We start from the raw sequence: 25000 nt of genomic DNA, 5'->3' as shown, positions 1-25000 counted from the left end.
ACACACATACACACACACACGCACACACACGCACACACACGCACACATACACACACGCACACACATACACATACACATACACACACGCACACACATACACATACACATACACACACGCACACACACGCACACAGGCACGCACACACATACACATACACATACACATACACACAAGCACACAAACACACACGCACACATACACACACAGGCACACACACGCATACACACACACATACACATACACATATACGCACACACACACACAGACGCACACACACACACACACACACACACACACACACACACACCCAAATACACACACACACATACACGCATAAACATACACACACAGACATACACACACACAAACATACACTCGCTCACACACACACACATTACATACCCACACATAAACGTACACACACAAACCTACACACACAATACTCGTAGAAACACACACATGCACAGACGCACAAATATAAGCACAGGCACAAACGTTCATGCTAATACTCTGACGCACATATACCCACAGAGAAATGTACACACACTCAAACACATGTGCCCACACACACACACACATATACACACACAGACGTGCATGCTAATACTCCCACGCACATATACCCACAGAGAAATATACACACACACACACACATACGTGCATGCTAATACCCTCAGAGAAATGGACGCGTACTCAAACATATGTGTGCACGTGCACACACTCAGAAATATACACACACTCAAACACATGTGCCCACACATACAGACACACACACACACACACACACAGAGAGATAGAGAGAAACATGCACACACTCAAAGACAGGTGCACACACACACACAGACACACACACAGTTATCCCCTTGAGCCATCTCTTGGAGCGTTCCCTTTGGGCTCAGGGCTTGCTGGCGCCTCCTTAGAGGATGGTTATTGTGAAGAGGCAACACATTAAACAGCGAGGTCTTTGTCTCCGACGATAACCTTAAAAGCACCACCTCTCACCGCCTGCCAACGATCAACTCTTCAACAGGGAGCAGTACGCCTGCAGCACTCAAAGCCTTCTACGGCCTCTTAAACAAAAACAGATCAATGCATCAAAAGACTTAAAGGCTTTCACTGTAATGCACCTGCACCATTGCTTTTAATGTTAGATGGTAGCACTTGTTTCTATTGCATTTGTGCTCTCATTTGTGAGTGTGTCTGTCTGTGTGTGTGTGTGTGTTTGTGTATCTGTCTGTGTGTTTGTGTGTCTGTCTGTGTGTGTGTGTGTGTGACACTGTTTTTACTTGCATATGTGTAAGCATATGGCTGGTGTCTTTATTGAGGAAGCTGCTAGCGCATCACGCTAATGTAATCTCACATGCACTGCTGTTGCTTGTGTTGTCGTTTCCGCGGCTCTGAGTTGCTTGGCTTCCAGAAATTAGCTCGCTCGCACTCATTAAGCCTCGTTGCAATTCCTAACAAATTGGCTGCGACGAGTGCACCGAGACGTCGGTCGCAAACAAAGATTTTATAGCCCGACTTCCTTCCACCCCCTCCCCTCACTCCTTTCTGCTTCTCCCTGATCGAACATGAATTGTCGTAGTAACATCTATCATTGCGGTTTTATTAGCTTATTCACAGTCTAAGGGCTCCACGACTAAACAAAGTGCTGAGAGAGAGAGAGAAGAAAGAGAGAAAGGAAGAGAGAGAGAGAGAGAGAGACAAACTCAGGGCCAGTGTTTGACCAACAGTGATTGTCGAACAGATCTGGAGGCTACAGATGCAAATCGTTAGGAAAAGCAGTCAGTCTGCCTCTTTGCATAGGCAGGCCAGCATCATCCCTGGGTTTTACACATTCAATATGTCTGTAGAAGGATAAAATAGTTGTTTCAAGGCTTAGGCGCACGGATAACTTTAGGAAAAACACTCAAGAAGGGATGATATTGGGAAAAACTTATAAATATATCTATATGAGTAAATATCCCATCTGAAGCATTTTAAATCCTACTTATGGGTAATACACAGTCTGTCCTGCAATAAATATTAGTATTTAATATAGTATTTTTTAAGTGAATATGGCGTAAAACATGCATAATAAAGTTTTTTGTGGCAAATACACCCATTTTTAAAAATATTCTTGTGTAATTTGTTTTGCACTGAATATCCATATCACTTTTAAATAATTACTTACTTACTCTCATTTGAAAGCTTCTGATGTTGTTAGACAGCTGTAAAAAAAAATGGATATATCTTGATTGAGCTGTGTCTGATGGACTGTCAAACATTTGAGTTGGAGTGGACATTTTAGTGTTTCTTTGTTTAAACACACAGATAATGAATATGCTACTTCTTAAATGATAAAATGCTGACACTGTTTGTCTCAAACATTTTTTGGATAAAATTAGAATATCACTGTGCATGTTTTCACAGGTGCATAATTATGCTATTTTAATTGCATTTGTAATCTCAATTGTAGTTTCAATCAACTGTGCTTCACCCTCTGCGATAAGAAGGTGGTTAATAGAATCATATGGGTTTCAGTTTAATTAAGTCAGCCTTTACATTGACTAAAGACCCTGAAAGTGACAGGTTCAACTCAGGGATCGATCAAAACCAAAATCACCTGTGAATTCCATGACAAAACCCCATGGTCAAAGCAGACAGGGCAGTGTATGTGCGGAATCTAAAGAAGAGAAATCCCTCCAAATAGGACCCCTCCCAACAGGGACAGATTAGGTGGCACCATCGTAAGGGTCTTATAATATGAAAACATGACTGTGTATTTCATATTTTGAGGGGTATAACTTGCCTGGTAAGCCAAACTCATTCACGAGGGAATAGTCTGGCCACTCACGATTGGAAATGCTTTACAATGCTAGCATGGTGACGGGCGTAGAAATATCATTAACTTTGAAATCATTGGTGCTGGAGTGGACAGCGTTTAACGGAAAATTTTGATGGTGAAGTTTAGGTTGATTTCCCAGAAGCATACATGCTTCTGATGTTGCAAAATAGTTGTGGGCATGTTGTTGGGAGGTTGTTGCTTGGTATCAAGTATAGCAAAGGTATAACCTCTGCCAAATGGGGTCAGTCTGTTAAGCTCTTTCTAAGACTAATGTCAAATTTCTGTTGGACAGCATTTTTACTTTTACAACACCCACTATGTCTGTTTACATTATGTGTTCACTAAATTTGTTTCACATTACATTTGTAAGATGTTACAAAATGGCCTGATGTGGTCAAATTGTCTCAACTGCATACTGTTCCTAATATGAGTTGTGGAAGTGGTTTAGATTTAAAATGAAACCCCAATTTGTGCATAAAAATGACTGAATGGTGCAAGAACCGTTCTTTTTTCCAGTTGTTAAGGTGCTCCAAAGTCTAGCCATTAATAATAACATAATGTTGGAATATTATGATATACATTATAGGGGTACACAGGCCTGTGAGTGAAAAATGTCAAGCACACACCCTGATTGTGAAATGACCCATATCCAAATCAACAGACAACCGACCGATGAGCTCTTGTGGGGAACTGAATAGGCACTTGTCTGACATTGTCCTATCTTTTTACAAGTGCATCAATAAGTAACCCTCTAAATGCCATCACATGTTGCGTCAGTGTGGAAGTAATCCCTCTCAATTTGGTGTCTTTTGCCCCCCAATCGGCCTATTTTCTGCTGAAGCATTCTTCACTGGTGTCCTCTGTGTCATCTACAAACAGAGCTCTCGATGCATAATGGCTAGCAGTATGGGGTCTTTGCATCCATGCGATTATATATTACGTGCATAATTGGTCTCTGGTGCTATTTCTGTGCCAGTCGGGATCCGAGCAGGTCTATGATGCCTCAGGTGCCACATGAAGAAGCAGTGGTTCTATTTTGCGAGATAAGCGCAGGTGTTTTCAGCAAAACGGCCGAACTCTGACATCAGAAAGACTTGCTCGTTTGTACCCGAGTGTGCTTAACCTGAATATCTGGAATAACCTGAAGACGTGTTGGTGTCCTCCATTTCAGATATTATAACGGGACTTATATAAAAGATAGCCATAAAAGCCTCATAGATCTAGCTCAATCTTGCCTGAGGCCCTAACTTACTAGCTGATGACCCAATGGATCTCAACCCATTTGAGTGAGCAGATTCACGTTCACAGGCTGAGAAAAATGACAGGCCCCATGCACTGATGATGGCGAACAGCAAGTGGGTCACATAGTTGACCTCTGCCGTCCTGTGTGCTGCATGAGCAGATAAAGGAGGCATTTTGGAGCGGGACATTAATAATGAAAGTGTAATTCTGCCGGTCACTCCTGGGCCCAGTGTAACGGCTGGTCCTGACTGCACTCATGAATGGGTTGGTTGAGTCAGCTGCTTACTAATTCTCTTTTCTCTTGGGGGAGATGAGCGGGATCAGTGCCATGCTTTGCAAGTTGCAACACAAAAGAATCAGAAAAAAATCTCTAAAGTATAAAAACATTTGTTTTTAAATCAGTGTTGTTCTTCACTGTGGTGGTCTGCTATGTGTCTCAGTCTCGGTAACTCAGTGGAGGCTGCAGTACCAGTGTGGTGGGTCTTTGTTCCTCAGCTTGGAGGCTCTGTCTCGAGTCAGAAGTGGCACTAGGCGAGCACGCTCAGAGCCCGTCCTCCTCCTTCCTCCGCTCCCGTGTTGTAGTGTGCCGAGGCCCACTGATTGGCAGCAGCAAAAGCCTGCCTCCAGAGGCGCCCGATCCCTAATTCTGTTTCATCTCTTGGACTGCTGAAGGGCAGGCCGGGCCGATCTTTCTCACAAGATCCCTCAAAGGCCCCCGACGAAAGATTTACTGCTCCGCCCTGGCGTGCGGCCCAACGCCAAAGTGGACAAGCTGAATGGGCACTGTAGTGAAAGCTGCGGTCGGGGGCCCGCGGGCGGCTAGAAGTATTAGCATGATTCAGAGACCAGCGATGGGTGTGTGTGTGTGTGTGTGTGTGTTTACCTACAGCATCATCCCATCCTGGCTGCACGTAGCACTAGTTAGATCTGAGTCCAGCTCCCGCCGGCCTGCAAGGGAGGGGGCCGCTTGCCCATCACGGGGCAGCTTTTATTTACACCAGGTCATCCCTTTCCAACACGCCCACGCTGGGCACCAGGTCGTCCCTTTCCAACACGCTGGGCACCCACGCTGGGCACCCACGCTGGGCACCAGGTCGCCCCTTTCCAACACGCTGGGCACCCACGCTGGGCACCCTTTTAGCATCATTTTTCAATGTGCAGGGCACCGCAGAAGTGAGGAGAAGAGTAACTTTTCTAGTCCACCAAAGTTCCATAGTGCAACACCTGGCTCTCCATGTCTGCAGTGGCATTAACAGAGAAGCTTTTCTCCCTCGTCTGGCCAGAGAGAACTGAGTGGGATCAATCTCTGTTTTGTGTTCTTCATGTGGCTTCTCCATATTCCACATACAAAGTCAGACCGTCTCATTTTGGGATTTTCAGACCCACAAGCTTTCTTCACTGCCTGCAGGCTTTTGGCATGCAGCTGGCTACACCTATCCACAGTGTGATCCATAAAGATTGGGTGGTTCAACAGGCAGTTTTATTTAAAATCCAACACAGTACATCATAGTGTTTGGACATTGTTTTGCAAGCTGCACCAACATAAAGTATTGGATCTGAGTTTGGAGTCCAATAGAGCTGTAAAAAATTATGTTTCTCCTTGAACCTCTCATCATTGAGCTGTCTTTCTCGTTTTTGAAGTTATTTCTCCTGCCCTTCTCTTACAAGTGCAGACTTTCTCCCTCGATCAATATTGAAAATAAACCCTTCTCTCTCACACACATACTCAGGCACAGAATACATAGCACTACACTTTACTTTCTTTCACACAGGGCAAAAAAGCCCAGCCTGTCCCTGACGCATTAATATGAGTCTCACCAACATTCTCTCTCTCTCTCTCTCTCTCTCTCTCTCTCTCTCTCTCTCTCTCTCTCTCTCTCTCTCTCTCTCTCTCTCTCTGTCTCTTATCTCTGCAGGTGGGTATGAAGGACAATCCAGCTGTGGATCCCATCATCCATGGCCTCCGAGGAGTGGTCCATCACGGTGAGTCTAGCTGTAACTCAAACCCCATTCCTGCACCCACCACCATCGCTTCATTTAGCCTCCCACTTACTGGGAAAGGTGAAGAAATCAGCACCTGGTTCAACACTGTGGAAGCGCACAGACAACACCCTGGACACCCTGGATCACCACTGTACTGCAACTACCTCCTAGATAAAACAAGTTTAATGAAAAAGTTACACCCTTGTGCTAAGTAACTCGGATGCAAAAAAAACAATGAAAACATCATCCATTATCCAAATAATCATTTATTTGTGCCATCTCATAAGTCCGCCTTTTATTTTTTATCACCTATGGCCTCGAAAATATAAGGTGTAAAAAGTGATTCTGAAATGTCCCTCTTTTTTGAGCCTAAATACCTTCTTGGAGCTGCTAGTTATCAGACACAAACTAAGCTGTTGGAGGAAGAAGAGCTACTGTCACAGGGGACTCGCACTCTGGAAATTGTCACTTTCAAGTGCCAGTGTCATCTGTCTGGGCTCTTGGCCTCCTGTTGAGATGTAAGATTGACTCGTCATGCGTCTAGATGTGAAAATAGCCTTTTATTATTTTTTTAGGGGTCGGGAGGCGGGGGTGGGGGGGGGGGTTGCTCCAAACAATTTGTTGGGATGGAGGAAAATGTATTTTGTCATTGCTGGTATTACGATGTTTTTAAACTGTGTGTTCGAATAGCTGAACAGAAACGAGTTTCTACTCAGTTCCACTCCCTATTATATCATTTGTCCAGGAAATGCCCTGAAATAAGAGAGCTGTTGGGCCTATCCTATGACTACAAGCACTGGAAGTGTGTGTGTGTGTGTGTGTGTGCGCTTGTTTGGATGGCTCAAATGAATTCCCTTTGCTCAGGTCAGGAGGACACGTGAAAAAGCCTGTGATGTGGTGATGGATCGTGTGTGATATTAAACCCACATTGGGCTGGGGAAAAAGATATCTCTCTACCAGGCCACAAATGAATAATACATCTAATTGTTTGGCTATCTTAATAATTTGTGTGTGCATGTGTAGATTGTGGATGTCATTGTGTGTTGATGTGAGAGATAGAGAAGTTGTGTGTGTGTGTGTTCTCTTTGTCTCTGGCCCCAATAAATCTAGCGTAAATGCCAGTTTTAGATACATGGCTTAAAGGCAACTGATGGCCTTTGATTAAAATCCCCCGTCTTTGACTCATCTCATCCCGTGGTCTGGGCTGGAGAATGATGAAGTAGCTGTGAAACGCCCAGACGCTGCCAGACACGAGGCTGCATGCCGTCAGCCATCCGCCGGAGCCCTAATTGGTCAGAGTAGAATCCCAAGGACGCTATGATATGATGGTTAATGTGACATTGTTTACAACATGTGGAACTAGAACTGGGAGATGATTCCTGCACAGAGGAAGATGGGGGGGGGTGATAATGAGTATGGTCTAGATTGAGCAAGGCTAAGACTAATTAAATACACTTGCTTATGCCCTCTCTCTTTCTCTATCTCTCTATCCCTTTCCCTCTCCATCTCTCTCTCTCTCTCTCTTTCTTTCTCTCTCATACATACACAAACACAGACACACACATAACACAACACACCCACACACACAAATTAAGCACAAGGAAACTTGCTGGCAGAGTCCCCCACTCTTCAGAGAAGAAAGTACCAGGCAGTGACTGTATGAAAGGAGCAGGCGAAACTGGGGGGTTTGAGGGACGCGGCTCTTGAAAGACACCGGCTCAATTGCAGCAAGGCTGTTGACGCGTGTTTCTGCACTCACGTGTGCGGTCTAAAACTCCCGGGAGCACAGGAAGGAAAGGACTGTCTTGTTAAGTAATCATCCATTAAGTTACTTACTCTTAATATTTAATTACACGTTAAGGGCTGGGACACATTCTAAGTGCAAAGTCACATATTGAGAGACACTTGGCAAGATGAAACACGGGAGCATGACTGTGAGTGTGTGGATATGTGTGTGTGTCAGAGTGGAAAATAGATTGTGTGTGTGTGTGTATCTGTGTGTCAGTGTGTCCGTTTACGTCTTTTTGGCTTTAAGCAGATATCCTGTCTGGCTGAGAATGTAGTGATTTGACTTAAGCCCCACTGTATTCCCCCCACACATGTCCATGACATGACCCTTCGGGACGGGCTCTCCCCCCTGTAATCTTAATCTTTAATAAAAAATCCATGCTTGTGTTTTGTACGCATGCATGGCACAGTATGTGGATGAGCAATCATTGATTATTGCACATATGCTCAGACCCCCGCCCCCCCGCGTGTGCTTATCTAGCAGCAGCAGCCAGAGACTTGCAGTACAGCATTCCCTTATCAAAGGCCCAGCTCCAGCCCCAGGCGCTACAGTAGCATCTGCTGCTGTGTGGGAAGTCGACCCCTGCAGACCTGGACAGAGGCCGGCATAGCAGGAAGGATAGGAGACCACGAGTGCTGGAGCGTCCCCACTCACAAGCACCCCCCAAACCCCCCCGGCGATGTGATTTAGAGTCAGCGATTCACTCTGATGCAACCCAGCACTGTGCCACCCTGTAGCTACAAGCGTCATTAGCCCCTGCGTCCCCATAAGACACACTTCCTGTGGACACAACGGGAAAAAAGTCTCAGCACTGCACAGAAAACTCCAAAAATAAAAGGAAAAAGTAACATATTCTGTCCTCCACTTCACTTTTTTGTTTTATTTTCTTAGCACTCAAATAACAGAACCGCCGAATTGGTGCTCATGAACGGCCTCTGGTACAGCTTCTAAATGCAGAAGGGCCCTGCTTGTAATTACTTGAGAACACACAGTTGAGGAGCCTCAAAGCCCTAGAGGACACTGAAGGAATTGATTTGCTTAATGTTCCACATCCCTGCAGGGTTGACATGGAGAGGAGGAAGCTAAAATACATTATTGTGTACGCGTCCATGCTCTTTTGTCAAGTTTATTTCAGCCCCCTCCACGAGATATGATTAGTTTCAGTGGAAAGCAATTACTTAGCACGAGATATATGGTCCTGTACTCTTCCACTATACATTGCCAATTAAAAAACGAGTTTTGATAGGGACCCACGGAGCCTATTCTGCAATTCAGCGTCTCTTTGCGTGTGGCGAAGCGAGACCTTACTTGATGGCATTGAGCACTTCTCATGAATTGTTTTTTGTTGTTGTTTTGGAGGATATGGAAATCTCAGGCCGCATGTCGGTAATGAGAGCCCCATTGACGGCACGGCATCTTGCTCTCCAATAAATGTTTGCTCCCTTTTGTGCGCCCCGTGTCAGTACCCAGGCATTGTTCACCCACCGAAGCGTTGCCTTCTCCCGAATGTCTCGGCGACAGTGTCGGAATGAGTTCCCCACTCCCTCCACACAGCGAATTACAAGTTCATTGATTCAGCATTTTCAGGGGAGCTTTAAAGTCAACCCTGGCTCTACTGACTTTGCATTCTTTTTCAATGACATTTATTATTATGTTGTTGTTGTTGTTGTTGTTGTTGTTGTTATTATTATTATTATTATTATTATTATTATTATTATTATTATTATTATTATTATTATTATTATTATTATTATTATTGTATTTCCAAGCTGGCCGAAATATACACACACACACACACACACACACACACACACTACCAGTCAAAAGTTTGGAGACACAGAAGCTGAGATCATTTGCATTGTTTTTTTTTAATCAAGGCAGCAGTTTTCAGATTATATTATGTGCTGACATAATTCCATAAGGGTTCTCAACTGCTGTAGAAAGAAATGGCTGATCTTTAATGCAATATCTACATTGTCCATTATCAGCAACCATTCATCCAATGTTGCAAAGGCACGTTCTGCAATTATATAAAAATAATATTAAAAAAAACGCTGCTTTGAATGAAACATTTAGCCTAGGCCTACTTTTTAAAAAGAACGCCCAGACCAATACTGTTGACAAGAGCATCAATCTACTATTTCTGCAGTAAGGAATTTCCATTGCCTTCCATAGCAGTTCTCAAGTCTGGAGTAGCACCTCAATGCAAAACAATCTGGAGTAGCACCTCAATGCAAAACAATCTGGAGTAGCACCTCAATGCAAAACAATCCGGAGTTAAGCCTACGAGTTTAGCACACCTCTTGATAATAATAATGCTAGCCGCCAGCCTTGTCAAAGTTAACTTTGCTAACATTTTGCTGAGCCTACCCTATGACCTACTAACTAACCGACAAACTCTCTTAATAAATTGACATTTGTTGCACACTTGAAACAAAATGTCTTCAAAAGTATGTAGGTGGCTACATTTATTTCCATTCCAATGACCTCACACATTACATTTCCGTTTGCACTTGTAGGCTATGCTGCTTTAATTTCTTTGTTCCTACTATTTTGTTTATTTCCTTGAACTGCTATTTCTTATCTGGACTGCCACCTACTGGATAGAAAAGGCAACAACCTAGTAATTATGTAAATAAAAATGTAAATGTTTGAATGAGTGGTAGCTTCCGTCATTTGCATTTATCATGCTAAAAATCTGACACCAGGCACTATGCTGATGCCGGACCCAAAGGGAAAATTATAATAAAAGAGAGACACGTTGAACTTTAAAGTCTATAATGTTGGTTTGGCTGTTCATTGACTCACTTATCTGCCAAACATGTTTTTAAGATATGTTCATAGCAAAAATGGATGCATGCGATTAATGTAGATGAATTAATCACAGAGTATGTAATTAATTAGATTACATGTTTTAATCGATTGACAGCCCTAATATATATATAGCAAGGTGGTAGCAGATGTGCCAGGTATCCATGTAGCAGATGTGCCAGGTTTCCATGTGTGGTACAGGAGTCTAGCACAGACAGTAATCCTCACGTGTGATGTGTATTGACTTTCCATCTGATGCACTGCCAGTGTTCTCTTTCACGCTAAGCTCCATTTCACTCCATCATTTATTCTGAAAATGTTCTTTGTACTTCCTATCTGGAAATATGCAGTGGTTTCACATAGATTTGGTTGAGTCATTTATCTTTATTTTTTTTTGTTGCCTTTTTTTGTGTTTTCCTTTGCTGCCTATCACCCATCCTGAGTGTCGACAGCAGAGCTATCTTGATTTTGTCTTGTGGGGAGAGAAATCACATTGTGTCTCCAAAATAAAAAAAGTCTAATCCTTTAATACAGCCTTTGCTCTTTTTCATCATAAATCCAAGCCAGCCATGTGTTGGGCAATCATGTGACTGATAACCGTTGCAATCACAACAGGATTATTTTGGAAAATCTACAGATTTTGTGGGCAGGCAGATTGGTCAGCTTCAAAGAGGAGAGTTCATCTAAATCTTGGCCATGTCCGCCAGGGGACCTTTTAGCTTGGCTTCAGTGCCGAACGGCTGCCCAGAATTTTGCCCAGCTTCTGTAAAGACTGTGGTCATTAATGGGGAACTAACTCTCCATTTGGCTATAATGCATCAAAGGCTTGTCATAGGGGATTTGATGAGGGCACATTCAGTGCTGTGGCTAATGCCTTTAACTCTTTGAGTGGCTGCTAACACAAGCTGTCTGTACGCTGTACACTTGATCCGTGGCAGGAAGGAAAATGGTGAAGTAATGATTTTCTTTTTTTCAACATTGAGAAAGTGCCACTTTGTAACTGTGTATATTTGTTCGGCTAACACGAGTTAACTGCACACTTGTACTTAAATGGCCGGGTAAAGAAGAATGGTGAACTCAAGATTCTCTTTCTGCTTCTTTCTTTCCAACAGAGAAAGAGACATTTCTGGAGCCCTTCATTTTGAGAGACCTGCTGCCTTCGCAGTTGGGCAGCTACTACCGCTACATCGGGTCCCTCACCACCCCACCCTGCAGCAAGGTGGTGGAGTGGATCATCTTCAGCCGACCGGTGTTCGTGTCCTATAAGCAGGTAAGCACCCCCACCCACCCAGCCTGATTTGGTGAAAACCTGACAAAGTCAAAAACCCAAAGCTGGAAACCTCCTCTGGCATGTTGCTCACCTACCGGTTCCCTAAGCATAATATTCCATCCCCCTGCGATGGGAAAATTCCTGGGCCGACACGATGTACGCATCCCGTAATTAGAATGAACAGCTGAGAAAAGCCAGGCATCTCGCTTTTAGCCAGACGAGCCGGGGACGCGGGGGGGGAACATTTGGCTGACTTGGACCCTAATGGGCCCAAATGAGTTTACTGAGGAGTTCAGGAGGGGGTGGGGGGGGGGTCTGTGCTGAGGTCTCGACGCAGATGAAGTATTTGGACTTGCCTGTTTTTAGCGAGAGCGTGTGAGAAAAAGGCGCCAGTGCTCAGGAGTGGCTTCGGTGTCACCAAGTGTGCAACTTAGTATCTCTCTTCCTCACTCTCCCTCTCTTCCTCACTCCCTCTCTTCCTCACTCTCCCTCTCTTCTTCCCTCTCCCTCTCTTCCTCCTCCCTCACTCTCCCTCTCTTCCTCCTCACTCCTTAGCTCAAGAAGTGGAGATTGTGTGTGTGTGTGTGTGTGTGTGTGTGTGTGTGTGTGTGTGTGTGTGTGAGTGAGAGAGAGAAAAAGAGGCTGAATGGGTAATGGCAGGCTACCCCCTTGCACAGACAGTGTTTTTTCCCTTCAAACCCAGCAGATACTCATTTCCCTTTCATAAGGCCAACCATAAGGACCTAAATCCCCTAGCATCTCTCTCTCTCTCTCTCTCTCTCTCTCTCTCTCTCTCTCTCTCTCTCTCTCTCTCTCTCTCTCTCTCTCTCTCTCTCTCTCTCTCTCTCTCCATTTCCCTTTCTCTCTCCCTCTTTCCCTTTCTCTCTCACTCTCTCTCTTTCTCTCTCACTCTCTCTTTCTCTCTCACTCTCTCTGCCTCTCTCCTCTGCCAGCGGCTGCTGCTTTGCCAATGGGCCATCGGCGATCAAATGGAGAAAAATGGCATTATGTTGGAGTGCAGTCTGTTTAAATGTCATCTGTGAACTGCAGTACAATGGAACTTCTTTTTTCCCCCTAATGTCCTCCACCCCCACACTCCACACACACACACACACACACACACACACACACACACACACACCCACACCCATTATGCTGCATTAATTGAATCCTCTCTTGACCTTGGTTGATTTTCTGACCATGTGAATTGTGGGTAATTCAAAGGAATCTGCGTCACTCCGCGGCGCCCACTTCCGCAGCGCTCCGTCGATGAATCGATGTGGCAGACATGTCGAGACATGAATAGGGATGCATCGTCATGAAAAGGAGGACTACTCGCCAAACGGACACTGGCGATAACCCCTCGCATTAATTGGGTGCCATCAAAACGCCAAACAGCATTTTTCTCCCTCACTGGTTGGCCTCCTTGTCTGTCTGTCATCTGGCCATTAGGCTGTCGCATTAAGCACTCTTTCACCTCTTTTGTGGCCTTTTTTTCCGTGGGTGTTTTGTAGTGAAAAGAAACATCACCAAGAGATAATAGAGTGAATAGAAGACGACAGCGTGCACCCCTCCCCCTCACATGTCTCAGTCACTTCCTCTCTCTCGCACGCGCTCTCTCTCTCTTTCCCTCTCTCGCTCTCTCTCTTCCTATATCTGTCTCTCCCTCTCCCTCTCCCTCTCTTCCTGTATATCATGCTACCTCCTTTGTTCTTGATCAGTGGTAGAAGTAGGTCATTGCGAGTGACAGGCGTAGCTGAGGGCTGAGGGGGGCTTTTAGAGTAGATCGATGCTCAGCTATTCTGCGGCGACAGCTCCACCTAAAATAGTTCCATTTGTAACATCTGGACCGACGCATTGACATCTCGTGCCCAGCTGTGGGACCTGGGGGCCTGCCTGTTGCTGTGGTTGCCAACCAGTGGATTAGTTAACCCCCCACCCCAGAACCACCCACTGCTACCCCCAGGCCTGCCAAGGCCCCCCCCAGGGAAGCGCGCCTCTTCACCAGGCGAGTGGGAGGAGCCGAGTGGGACGCAGGCTGAAAGAAGAGCTGTGTCACTCACAAAGGATTACACTCCAATCTCACTGCGATTTGGGCACATTAAGAGAGAGAGACAGACTGAGAGGGAGGGAGAAATCCCCCTGTTGAGGACAGGGCAAGATTTCAATCCTAATATAATCTGTTATTGAAGAGGACGAAGGGGGTGGGGGGGTGGGGTGGGGGGGGTCAGGCACGTTGCCATATTGGGGATTTACAGATTTGGCTCTGATTAAGGGAGGTTTTTTTAGCTGTACATATTGATGATGTGAGTGTGGGTCAGCACTGGAGGTGGTGTCGGAGCAGCGGCCTGGGCTGATACTGGCCCGTCGTTCTGATCGTTCTGTTCACAGGCGCCGGGGAGATGGACCATGCAGGAATGGCAGGTGTGAGTGGGGGTTTGCAGACTATTCCTCCATCAACCTTTTTTTCCCCCTCCTCTAGCCCCTGGGGTCTGGATTGAAAAATAACAGAGCACACACACACACACACACACACACACATTACACATGTACACACATATACATGAGAGGCTGTCACTGTTAGTTCTCCAGGCCTGTTTTTAGTAGAGAGAGAGAGATAAGAGATGTTTTCCCCTAACCTCTGTGTAACCATACCAACAGCCTCTATGTAAACATACCAACAGCGTCTGTGCAACCATACTAACAGCCTCTGTGTAACCATACCAACAGTAAGAAATTGCACAGAGGAAATGAGCACTCCACTACTTCAACAAGTAGACTCAAATGCACTCCCAGTGTTTCTACCATATGTTTCCCCTCTTGTTCCTGCTTTGTCCTCTTTATTTCTCTCTTTCCCTCTTTCTATTTCTCTCTTTCTCCCACTCTCCTCTTTTTTCACTCTCATTTCTGCTGACTCCCATGCTGAGCCTTCAGTCCATCCCAGTCCAGTCCAAGCCAGCCTCCTAATTGTAATATTTATGACTGTTTATTTGTCCCTTCATTTGACCTCCAGTGTGTGGCAGGATGGCTCCCCAAGGGGTCATCTGGCGCACATAAGCAGGGCCGTGCCATGCAGAGCTGTGCTGGGCTGTACTGTGTGTGTGTGTGTGTGTGTGTGTGTGTGTGTGTGTGAGGGAGGGAGAGAGAGAGAGAGAGAGAGAGGCAGAGTTTGAAGACAGCTGGTCATACTATCGTCCTGTTTTTTCTTTCTTTGCTTTGTGCGCCATTCCTTCCTGATTCGCCTGTGAATTACTGGAAGAAAATGGTCGCCATCACTGGCGATGACTCATCAGACAAAAAAAAAAAAACAAGATGTGCAAATTATTTCCCGAAATGCTTCTCGATTTGTTTATTTCCAGAAAGCCATCACCCACCCAAATGATAAGATCAGTTCAGTGGGGCCAGACGTTTTAATGGTGTGTGTGTGTGTGTGTGTGTCTGGTTTGCATTGCCTCACAGCTCGAGGCCTTCTACTCCATCTTCACCACGGAGCAGCAGGACCATGTCAAGTCGGTTGAGTACCTGCGGAACAACTTCCGCCCGCTCCAGAGCCTGGACAACCGGGAGGTCTACAAGTCGGCCATCAAGGACGCTTGGCTGCCTGACCAGACAGACTATGGGAGTTCCTATGAGACAGAGTCCTCCAAAGGTAAGAGCGCCCCATCAGAGATACCACAATATGCACAACAGTCACATTGCTGACCATAGTCATGGGTTGGAGTTTATATACAATAGTCTGTCAGTTTGCAGCTCAGTAGCTGGTGGTCATTTTAATCAACGCATCCATGTGTCTACACATGGTAGGAAAAACATTGTATGGAGAAACTGTATCTTTGTGCATAATGTCCAATTTTATCATGAGTGGTGGTTGGTTGTCTGGTCTTCTTATCTGTGCCAGTCTGAGAGATCTCAGCAAAAACTGCTAGCATCATGATATGAAGCAGCCCTCACAGTGCTAGCGCTAGCATCCTGATATGAAGCAGCCCTCACAGTGGTAGCGCTAGCATCCTGATATGAAACAGCCCTCACAGTCAAGTCTGCTAGCGCTAGCATCCTGATATGAAACAGCCCTCACAGTCAAGTCTGCTAGTGCTAGCATCTTGGTATGAAGCAGCCCTCACAGTCAAGTCTGCCAGTGCTAGCGTTAGCATCCTGATATGAAACAGCCCTCACAGTCAAGTCCGCCAGTGCTAGCGCTAGCATCCTGATATGAAGCAGCCCTCACAGTCAAGTCTGCTAGCGCTAGCATTAGCATCCTGATATGAAGCAGCCCTCAGCATCCTGATATAAAGCAGCCCTCACAGTCAAGTCTGCTAGCGCTAGCGTTAGCATTCTGATATGAAGCAGCCCTCACAGTCAAGTCTGCCAGTGATAGCACTAGCGCTAGCACTCATAGCTTACCTCTCCACCTCTTCTCCAATGCTCGTCCATGCCACATGTGAGCAGAGCCACTGGCTCAACCCAACCCCAAGCCCCCGGGCCATGAGCAGCAGCATTGCTCGCTGCAGGCTAACGAGCTCTGACGCGTCTCCATCGATGTGACATTGTGCATGTGTCTCCTCACACATTCTGCCTTCGCTCTTCCTCCTCCTCTCCTCGAGTCCTTAGTGAGGCTGCCTGCTGTTGTGTTGTGTTCAGATAGATAGATAGATAGATAGATAGTTACTTTATTGATCCCTAATGGGAAATTCAAGGTCCTAGTAGCTTAAGACATCACACACAACATGCACTACAACATAAACTTTTCCTCATCAGCTGTGGCTGTGTTTGTCACATATAAGCAGCCCAGACTGACTTTCTGGTATTTTTGCCCTGGCTTGTTTGCCGTGTTTGTTCCAAGTATTAGTTTCTTTTTGTTGCCGTTTGTTTTTGTCGGTGAATTGCAAGGAACGAAGGAGCTGGTAAATGACAAAAAAGGAATGATCAAGAAAATGGACGGCATAATAATAGGGCCTTGAGAGAGAGACGCCGTACGCCATACGCTACCTATTCACTTCTCCCCCACAGAGAGAGACGCCGTACGCTACCTATTCACTTCCCCCCACACAGCCTGTAATCAGAGCAGCACCGTACACCCGCTCATGCCAGCACGCACACTTACATACACAATTACATACACACACACACACTTGCATACACACACTTACATACACACACACACACACACACTTACATACACAATTACATACGCACGCACGCACACACGCACACACACACACACGCTTTCAGACATGTCCTCCGCAGTATATGCAGAGCTTTGTCAAACGGAGGTCTGACCATCTGTGATTCAGATAAGATGCTGACATTATGCGGTCATAGGCCTATAGACAGCGACGCACATGAACAGAATCGCTGCGTGGTTGAACAGGTTGAACCAACGTACACACACACACACACTCAAATCACTATGACAGACAAACAAATACACACTTAAACCAGCATCACCGGGATGCGACACATACACACAAGCACAATAAACACACATACCCACATTTTCACAGTATACACACACAGACACACAAGCACACACCCACTCAGCCCCATTCTGATGACCCCCTCCACTTAAGTGTGACTGAAAACCTGGCACAAAACATGGAGAGAAGAAGAAATCCCCTCTGTGTCCTCACCGCCTCATCCACTTGTCGATAATGCCACTGGCTCGAGGGGAGGCAAGACTGGACCGCATCAACAACCCCCCCCCCCCCACACACACACACACACACACTACCCCCTCTCTCCAATCTGTCCTGGCCCCTGCCGGTGCCACACTGCTGACAAATGACACGACTCCATCAAATCAGGTCCAGCCAACCCCCCTCTGCGCTCAGCCTTGGCCTGAAGCACCGCCGTTTGGCTCCTTCCAGAGGAGTCGCCCCGGCACCGCGCGGCACAGCGGCAGCCCAGTCCGACTGCGTCAGGGCCAACCCTCCTCTCACCTTCAGATGGCGAGAAAAGGCAGGAGGAGGGAGAGAGAGAGGGAGAGAGAGAGAGAGGAAAGAGTGTGTGTTAGAGAGAGCGAGAGAGAAAAGAGTGTGTGTTAGAGAGAGCGAGAGAGAAAAGAGTGCGGGAGATGGGAAAGCGAAAGAAGTGAGAAGGAGCTGGAGTGTGAAGCGTCTCCCACGGCGTAGCGTCCTCCAGGTCTGACCTTTCCTTCCGCGCTCCGTGCCCGTCATTAAGGCGGATCTTTCTCGCCTTGTCCTTGGCTCCTCAACCCACCTCCCCTCCCCTTCCTCTGTAAACAAGCCACGGCAAATCCAAAGCTGATTTCTCTTCTCCCCCTCAAGAGAGAAAACAATGGAGGAGCCACTGACTGTCATGTTGGCGAGGCCTGGAAGAGAGCGCCGCTGTTCTTAATTGGCCTTCCAAGTCATGTTGGTGGCGTGAAGCAATTTGCAAGTCCAAGAAGAAGAGCTCAGAAACGTTCTTATCGCTCCCAAACAATTGATCCCTCATTTTTTCCTCTTTTCTTTCTTTTTTGGTGTTGGCGGCGTAGTAAATTGATTGGTGATGGTGCGCATTGTCACTGTGCGGAGAATAATGAAATAGAGGCCTCTTAATTTGGAGGGATAGTGTGTAATTGAGAAATTCACTCCTCAAAAATAGGATGGCATGAAAGGAGCAAGCAGGGTTTAGCTTTCATGTTTTCTCTCTCTTTTTCTCTCTCTCTCTCTCACTTTCTCAGTGGCTGCAGCTGATTAGTCCATAATTGATCAGTCAAAAACACAATTGGAGATGTGTGTGTGTGTGTGTGTGTGTGTGTGTGTCTGTCTGTCTGTGTTGTGTGTGTATGTGTGTGCCTGTCTGGATGCTCCCATCTCACCCCCCAGCTGGGCGTCCGTATCAGCGGCCATGATTCAGCCCTCTGTCATGTCTGTAGTCAGAGAGAGACGAGCAGTGGAGACCAGCGCAGAAAAACTCTTTCACATCCCCACATGCCCTCAGTCAGCATAGCTCTCTTTTAATCCACAGAGATTACATCTTCAAAGGCCACACAGCTATTTCTCAGCTGTGTGTGTCTGTGTGTGTGGGGGGGGGGGGGTGTCTGAGAGAGAGTGTGTGTGAAGGGTGGTGTGTGCAAGCATATGTGTTTATATTGGCAGTAATTAGTAATGTGTTTAGTGTTGTGACTCTTCTGTCCTCTGGAAGCTGTCATTATGTGTTGTTAGCGCTGCTAACAGTCCCTCCATAGGCTAATTAGTCTGGTCACAGCGATGCTAACAGTCCCTCCATAGGCTAATCAGTCTGGTCACAGTGATGCTAACAGTCCCTCCATACTGTAGGCTAATTAGTCTGGTCACAGTGATGCTAACAGTAGTCCCTCCATAGGGTTATCAGTCTGGTCACAGTGATGCTAACAGTAGTCCCTCCATAGGGTTATCAGTCTGGTCACAGTGATACTAACAGTAGTCCCTCCATAGGGTTATCAGTCTGGTAACAGTCAAAGTGATGCTAACAGTCCCTCCATAGGGTTATCAATCTGGTCACAGTGATGCTAACAGTCCCTCCATAGGCTAATCAGTCTGGTCATAGCGATGCTAACAGTCCCTCCATAGGCTAATCAGTCTGGTCACAGTGATGCTAACAGTCCCTCCATAGGCTAATCAGTCTGGCCAATGTCACAGCGATGCTAACAGTCCCTCCATAGGCTAATCAGTCTGGCCAATGTCACAGCGATGCTAACAGCACTGCTCAAAATGGAACTTCTGCTCCTGTGGTGGCTTAAGTACCACTGTGATCCCTCCACACTCTCACGCTTAATGTTATTTATGAGAATGACTCATGTGCTAATACAATAGCGCTGAAGGTCAAGGTTAGCTATTTATCTGTCCATGTGATTATGAAACTTTGTGGTGACTCATCGGGTCACCTCTGTCTTTTTCTTTCTTTCTCCCATTGTTTCTCATTGAATTCACAGTCCAGACTCACATTGGTCACATCAGCCAATACAACAGATATGGACCCTCCTTTTTATTTGGGTGTTGCATAGCTCTGCATAGACTCTGCACTGTGTGTGTGTGTGTGTGTGTGTGTGCACGCGCGCACGCACGTGTGTGAGATTATGGTTTCGATAGGGTTTTCAGCATTGAAGGGAGAGGATTATTCTCTTCTCTGAAGGCAACTCTTTCACCTCTGTATCTTGGCTCTGTTGTGCTGGACAGTAGTGGTGTCCCCATCTCCACTATGCACTGGCCTCTCTCTCTGTGTGTGTGTGTGTGTGTGTATCAGAGATGGGGCTAGTCGGAGTGGGTGAGTGTGTGTGTCTGTGAGTGAGAAAGACACAGTGGCTTAGTGCAAGTGTGTTTGTGTGTGTGTGTGTGTGTGTGTATGAAGAATGTGTGACGTGTGATGGTAGCTGAAGTGTGTCTGTAGGTAAAGAGTTAGCGGGGCTAATCCATCATGGTCAGTGGCCGCCAGGTGGAACACAATGATCCCCCTCAAGCGGGCTCCACTCTGCCATAAAAAGCCCCACATATCTGCCCGCTGCTACCCTTGCCAGCACGTTACCCGCTGCCTGGCGTCCCACTGTGGTGCCCGCATCCGCCTCCTCTCATTCGCCCTCGCGGTGCCCGCACCTGCCTCCTCTCATTCGCCCTCGTGGTGCCCGCACCCGCCTCCTCTCATTCGCCCTCGCGGTGCCCGCACCCGCCTCCTCTCATTCGCCCTCGTCTTCCTTCATCCTTTCTTTCTTTCTTCTTTCTCTTTGCTTTTGTTTCCCCTGTCACTTTGTCTGTCTGTCTGACTGTCGCTCTATCACTCTGCCTCACTCCATCTTTGTCCTTTTTCTCTGTCCTTTTTTCCTTGCTCTCTCTCTCTCTCTCTCTCTCTCTCTCCCTTGTGCTGTCAATCTTGGCCTGTCTGTTTATCTGTCTGGGTGCATCTCTCCCTTTCGCCTTCCGTCTATCTATCTCTCGCACACTCACCAACTCCACTTCTCATCCTCCTCTCTCTCTCTCTCTCTCTCTCTCTCTCTCTCTCTCTCCCTCCATGCTGGTGAAGGGTTGGTGGTATGGAGGTGGTTGAGTCCCAGGCTGGGCCTGCGGCCCCTCAGGTGCTGGCCTGATGTGGATTGGCAGGGCACCCAGTGCCGCTCCCTGCCCGATAACACCGTCACGGCACCACCGCCACCGTCGCTGCCCCCACTCACAGCCGACCCACTGCCTCGCCCGCCTTATCTAGAGGACATGCTTTCCGACTGCAGAGGACACACACACACACACACACACACACACACTCTCTCTCTCTGATAGAGGGAGAAAGACATCCTTACAAGCATATGCACACATAGACGCAAATGCACAAACACACACACACACACACACACACAGACACCTATCATATCATATCGCCGCCATATCCTGCCGGCTGAGACTTATTAGTGTCAAAGCCGGTGTGCAAATGAGCAACTGTTTGAAGGCATATTATTCAGAATGTACGGTTCTTCATATACCTCTCATTATTAGCGCTAATGTGCTGTAATGCTTGAGGTGTAGGTACCATTAGTTTAATTAGCATTGTTTTCATGTAATGGTTCCCTTGTGGCTCAGCCGCTGGTCGGCAGCGGGCGAGAGAGACACCGGCGAATGGAAACAGGGTTTCTGCCTGATTTCCCTTTGAATAAAAAAACACAGAGCAGAGAGAGAATATATATATACACACACACACACACAGTTCAGTTTTTCAGCGAGTTGTTCAGCTTCTGACATGCTCAGTGATTAAACACCTTCTGCTTTTGAGATTGCTGGCAATTTGAATGCCGCCTGTGTTTGGAGCGGGGCGTGACGCAATCCGTGCAAATACCTCACAGCCACACAGGCAAGGCTTGTCACACAGAGCCATCTAGTGGCAGCCAGTGGACGTGCGGCAGCACAACCTCACCTCAGCTCCAACCCGAACACTGTGTGTGTGGAAACGGAAACGGAGGTGTCAACACTTGCTTTTCACACACATCACACACACACGCTGTCTTGAACACACACACACACACATCACACACACACACTGTCTCTTTCTCGCTTGCTTGCACACGCTGTCTTGAACACACACACACACACACACACACACACACACACACACACACACACACACACACACACGGGAATGGACTTGGGAGAAATGTAATGCAGTTAGAGAGAGAGCCTAGGGCCAGGTATATATGAGCTCATGCATTATTTTACACTGACTCTGACACCGAGGAGAGGAGTGGCTTGATGACTCAGCGTGCCAGACTTCTCCAAATGGACCTCTCACCTCTCTCTCTTTCCATCCATCATCCTCTCTGTCTCTCTCTCTCTCTCTCTCTGTATCTCTCTCTCTCTCCCTCTCTCTCTCTCTCTCTCTCTCTCTCTCTCTCTCTCTCTCTCTCTCGCTCTTTTTTTCTGTCATTTTTCTTTCTCTTTTATTTGTTGTCTTTGTGTTTTACCCTCACAGGATCTCTGCACACTAAACCCTCTCTCTTACTCTCTCCCTCTCCCTCTCTCTCTCTTACTCTCTCTCTCTCTCTCTCTCTCTCTCGTCTGCGCTCGCTGTCTTCTATCACTCTTTACTGTCTTTGGTCTATTTTTCAGTATTTTCTTCACACACTCCCTCTCTGGCTCTATCTTGGACTCTCTCACACACACACACATATACACACACACACACACACACACACACACACACACACACACACACACACACACACACCAATAGCCAGGGAGCAGAGCCGAGTGTTGTGGCAGCTACCCTGAGCTGTAATAGCATTCATTTCCCATGTTTATCTGTGTGGTCACCCTCGCTCTAAAACAGGTGACCTCTGTTTCTATCACTGCCCGCCTGTCTCCACCACCATCTCCACCTCTCTGGGTCCCACACAGACACCCCCTCACCCTGCCTTTCCTTTCCTTATGTGTGTTATGAGGGAGAGCAGGCCTACAGTCACGTTTTCACAGTGTCACGGCCCGTTTTCAAACTGTTCTCTCTCTCTCTGTCTCTCTCTGTTTCTCTCTGTTTCTCTGTCTCTCTCTCTCTCTGTCTCTCTCTCGCTGTCTCTCTCTCTCTCTCTATTGTGTGTGAGGGAAGCAAATGTAAGTGAATAAATGAGTCTGCAAGACTTGTTCTTAGTGCTGATGTTGCTTGTTTGGATTCGTAATGCACTATTCATCTGAAGTCTCTTTTCTCTTTCTGTGCTGCCCCTTGCCTCATCTCCTACTGGTGCCCAGTGTGCAGCAGTGCGCCCACCAACATGCGGGTCCAGCCGCTGAACCGCACGGCCCTGGTGGTGAAGTGGACGCGGCCGGACAATAGCTACCATCCGCCCATCACCAGCTACCTCATCTCCTACAGCTGGACCAAGCACGACGAGTCGTACGAAGAGACCTACATCAAAGACATCAAAAGCGGCGACCAGAAGCTGGTGAGGGCCGACACACACACACACACACACACAAACGCACGCACACACACACAAACGCACGCACACACAAACGCACGCACGCACACACACACGCACGCACACACACACAAACACACGCACGCACACACACACGCACACACACACACACACACACACACACACACAGGGAGAGATGCATGCACTCAGATGTATAGACACACACAGATGGTCAAGTGCATGCGCACGCACGCACACACACACACACGCACACACACACACACACACTAGAGTGCGTTCGGGCCGAATATTTCTGTCTGAACCCAGCCCGCGTCCAAGAGAGTTGAGTTGCGTACCGAACCCAACCCGAACCCGACGCAGATGATGCCTCAGTTATTTCCATGCTAGTGATTAGATATTAACATTTGGATAGCCTGCCGTGGTTAGCCTATTAAACGACTGTCAAAATGGAATTGTTTACAGAATCAGATGAGCGTGCACGCACGCAGGTCACACACAGCGCACATTAACACAAGAGGCCCAAGCAAGCATAGCCTATTGAAATATAATTCTAGTCTTACCATTGACAAAAAGTCTTGAAATGAACTGCAACCGTCATTGAAACTACGGTCCTTCTGTCACTGATCCATATGTAGCTTTGACGTTAATTGGGACAACCCAAGAGAATCCTCTCCTCCAATTGAACGAGACCGGTATTATACCGGTATGTCTTTACCACAGTATGCAACACAAAACTACCTCCACATAGTAGGCATTGACTTCTCTTTGTTTTCTTTGGTCCTGATAGGCTAATCTCCTGATAGGCTAACAACTTTTTTTAACGTCACCTACATGAGCAAATCTTGCGCACAAGAAGAAGGCTGTTAGGTCTTTTTTAAATGTAATAGTATTCTCAAAAAACTAACTTTTTTTGCATCATGTGAAGCAGACCTGTTGGTTACCCAACATAATAAGCTATTTTAAATGTGAAACGTCCAATGCATATCGCACCGATGTGCCCGAACCAAACCCGAGTATAATTTTGAAATATTTGGCCGAATTCGACCCGACATGTCCCGTTGGGCTCGGGTTGAGTAGCCACACTCTAACACACACACACACAGGGAAAGATGCATGCACTCATATGTAGAGACACACACAGAAGGTCATGTGCATGTGCACACAGACACATACTCATATATACACACACACAGACACGCACACACACACAGGGACAGATGCATGCACTCCTATGTACATTAAAGACACAAACAGAAGGTCAAACTTACACACACAGAAACACACATACACATATACACTTTTGAACTCAAGGTCAAATGCATGGTAATTCACATACACAGCTGCAGAGCACGAACCCCATTTCGTCACCTCTACCATTAGTGCAGTGATGATCAAGCTGGATCAGGTGCCATGATATTCATGTGTAATTGACCTTGGCATGTTATGACACAGGAGAAGGGGGCCGTTAGCATCAAAGGAGCGATCGTAACGCCACATAGCTGTGGTCAGACCCCCAAGCCCCTTGGGCCCTTTTCTTAAAGCTGCTTCTTCTCCATTTAAAACAAATAGCTGCACACAAATTCAGAGGCTTAAGTTGGCTGGTGTGAGCTGGGATGTGGTGGGCGCGTTCCAATGATGGATGTCTCTTAAGGTTTGACTTGCTTTTTATGCCTGTTGTGCTGAATCTG

At 46.7% G+C, this 25000-nt stretch overlaps 1 protein-coding gene across 1 annotated transcript in view; it reads left to right on the top strand.

The window, feature by feature from the left end:
• Positions 1 to 25000, top strand: part of ptprga (protein tyrosine phosphatase receptor type Ga) — a 181845-nt gene that overhangs the window by 120125 nt on the left and 36720 nt on the right. Inside the window, exons 6-9 of the mRNA XM_042090215.1 lie at positions 5987 to 6053; positions 11766 to 11923; positions 15383 to 15572; positions 23122 to 23315. Of these exons, the coding sequence (XP_041946149.1) occupies positions 5987 to 6053; positions 11766 to 11923; positions 15383 to 15572; positions 23122 to 23315 (609 nt within the window). The remainder of the gene's footprint in view (positions 1 to 5986; positions 6054 to 11765; positions 11924 to 15382; positions 15573 to 23121; positions 23316 to 25000) is intronic.

The sequence above is a fragment of the Alosa sapidissima genome, chromosome 4 (genome assembly GCF_018492685.1).
Source record: "Alosa sapidissima isolate fAloSap1 chromosome 4, fAloSap1.pri, whole genome shotgun sequence".
NCBI classification, from domain to species: Eukaryota; Metazoa; Chordata; class Actinopteri; order Clupeiformes; family Clupeidae; genus Alosa; species Alosa sapidissima.
Note: the sequence above shows the minus strand (reverse complement) of the source record. Positions and strands in the feature narration are given on the sequence as shown.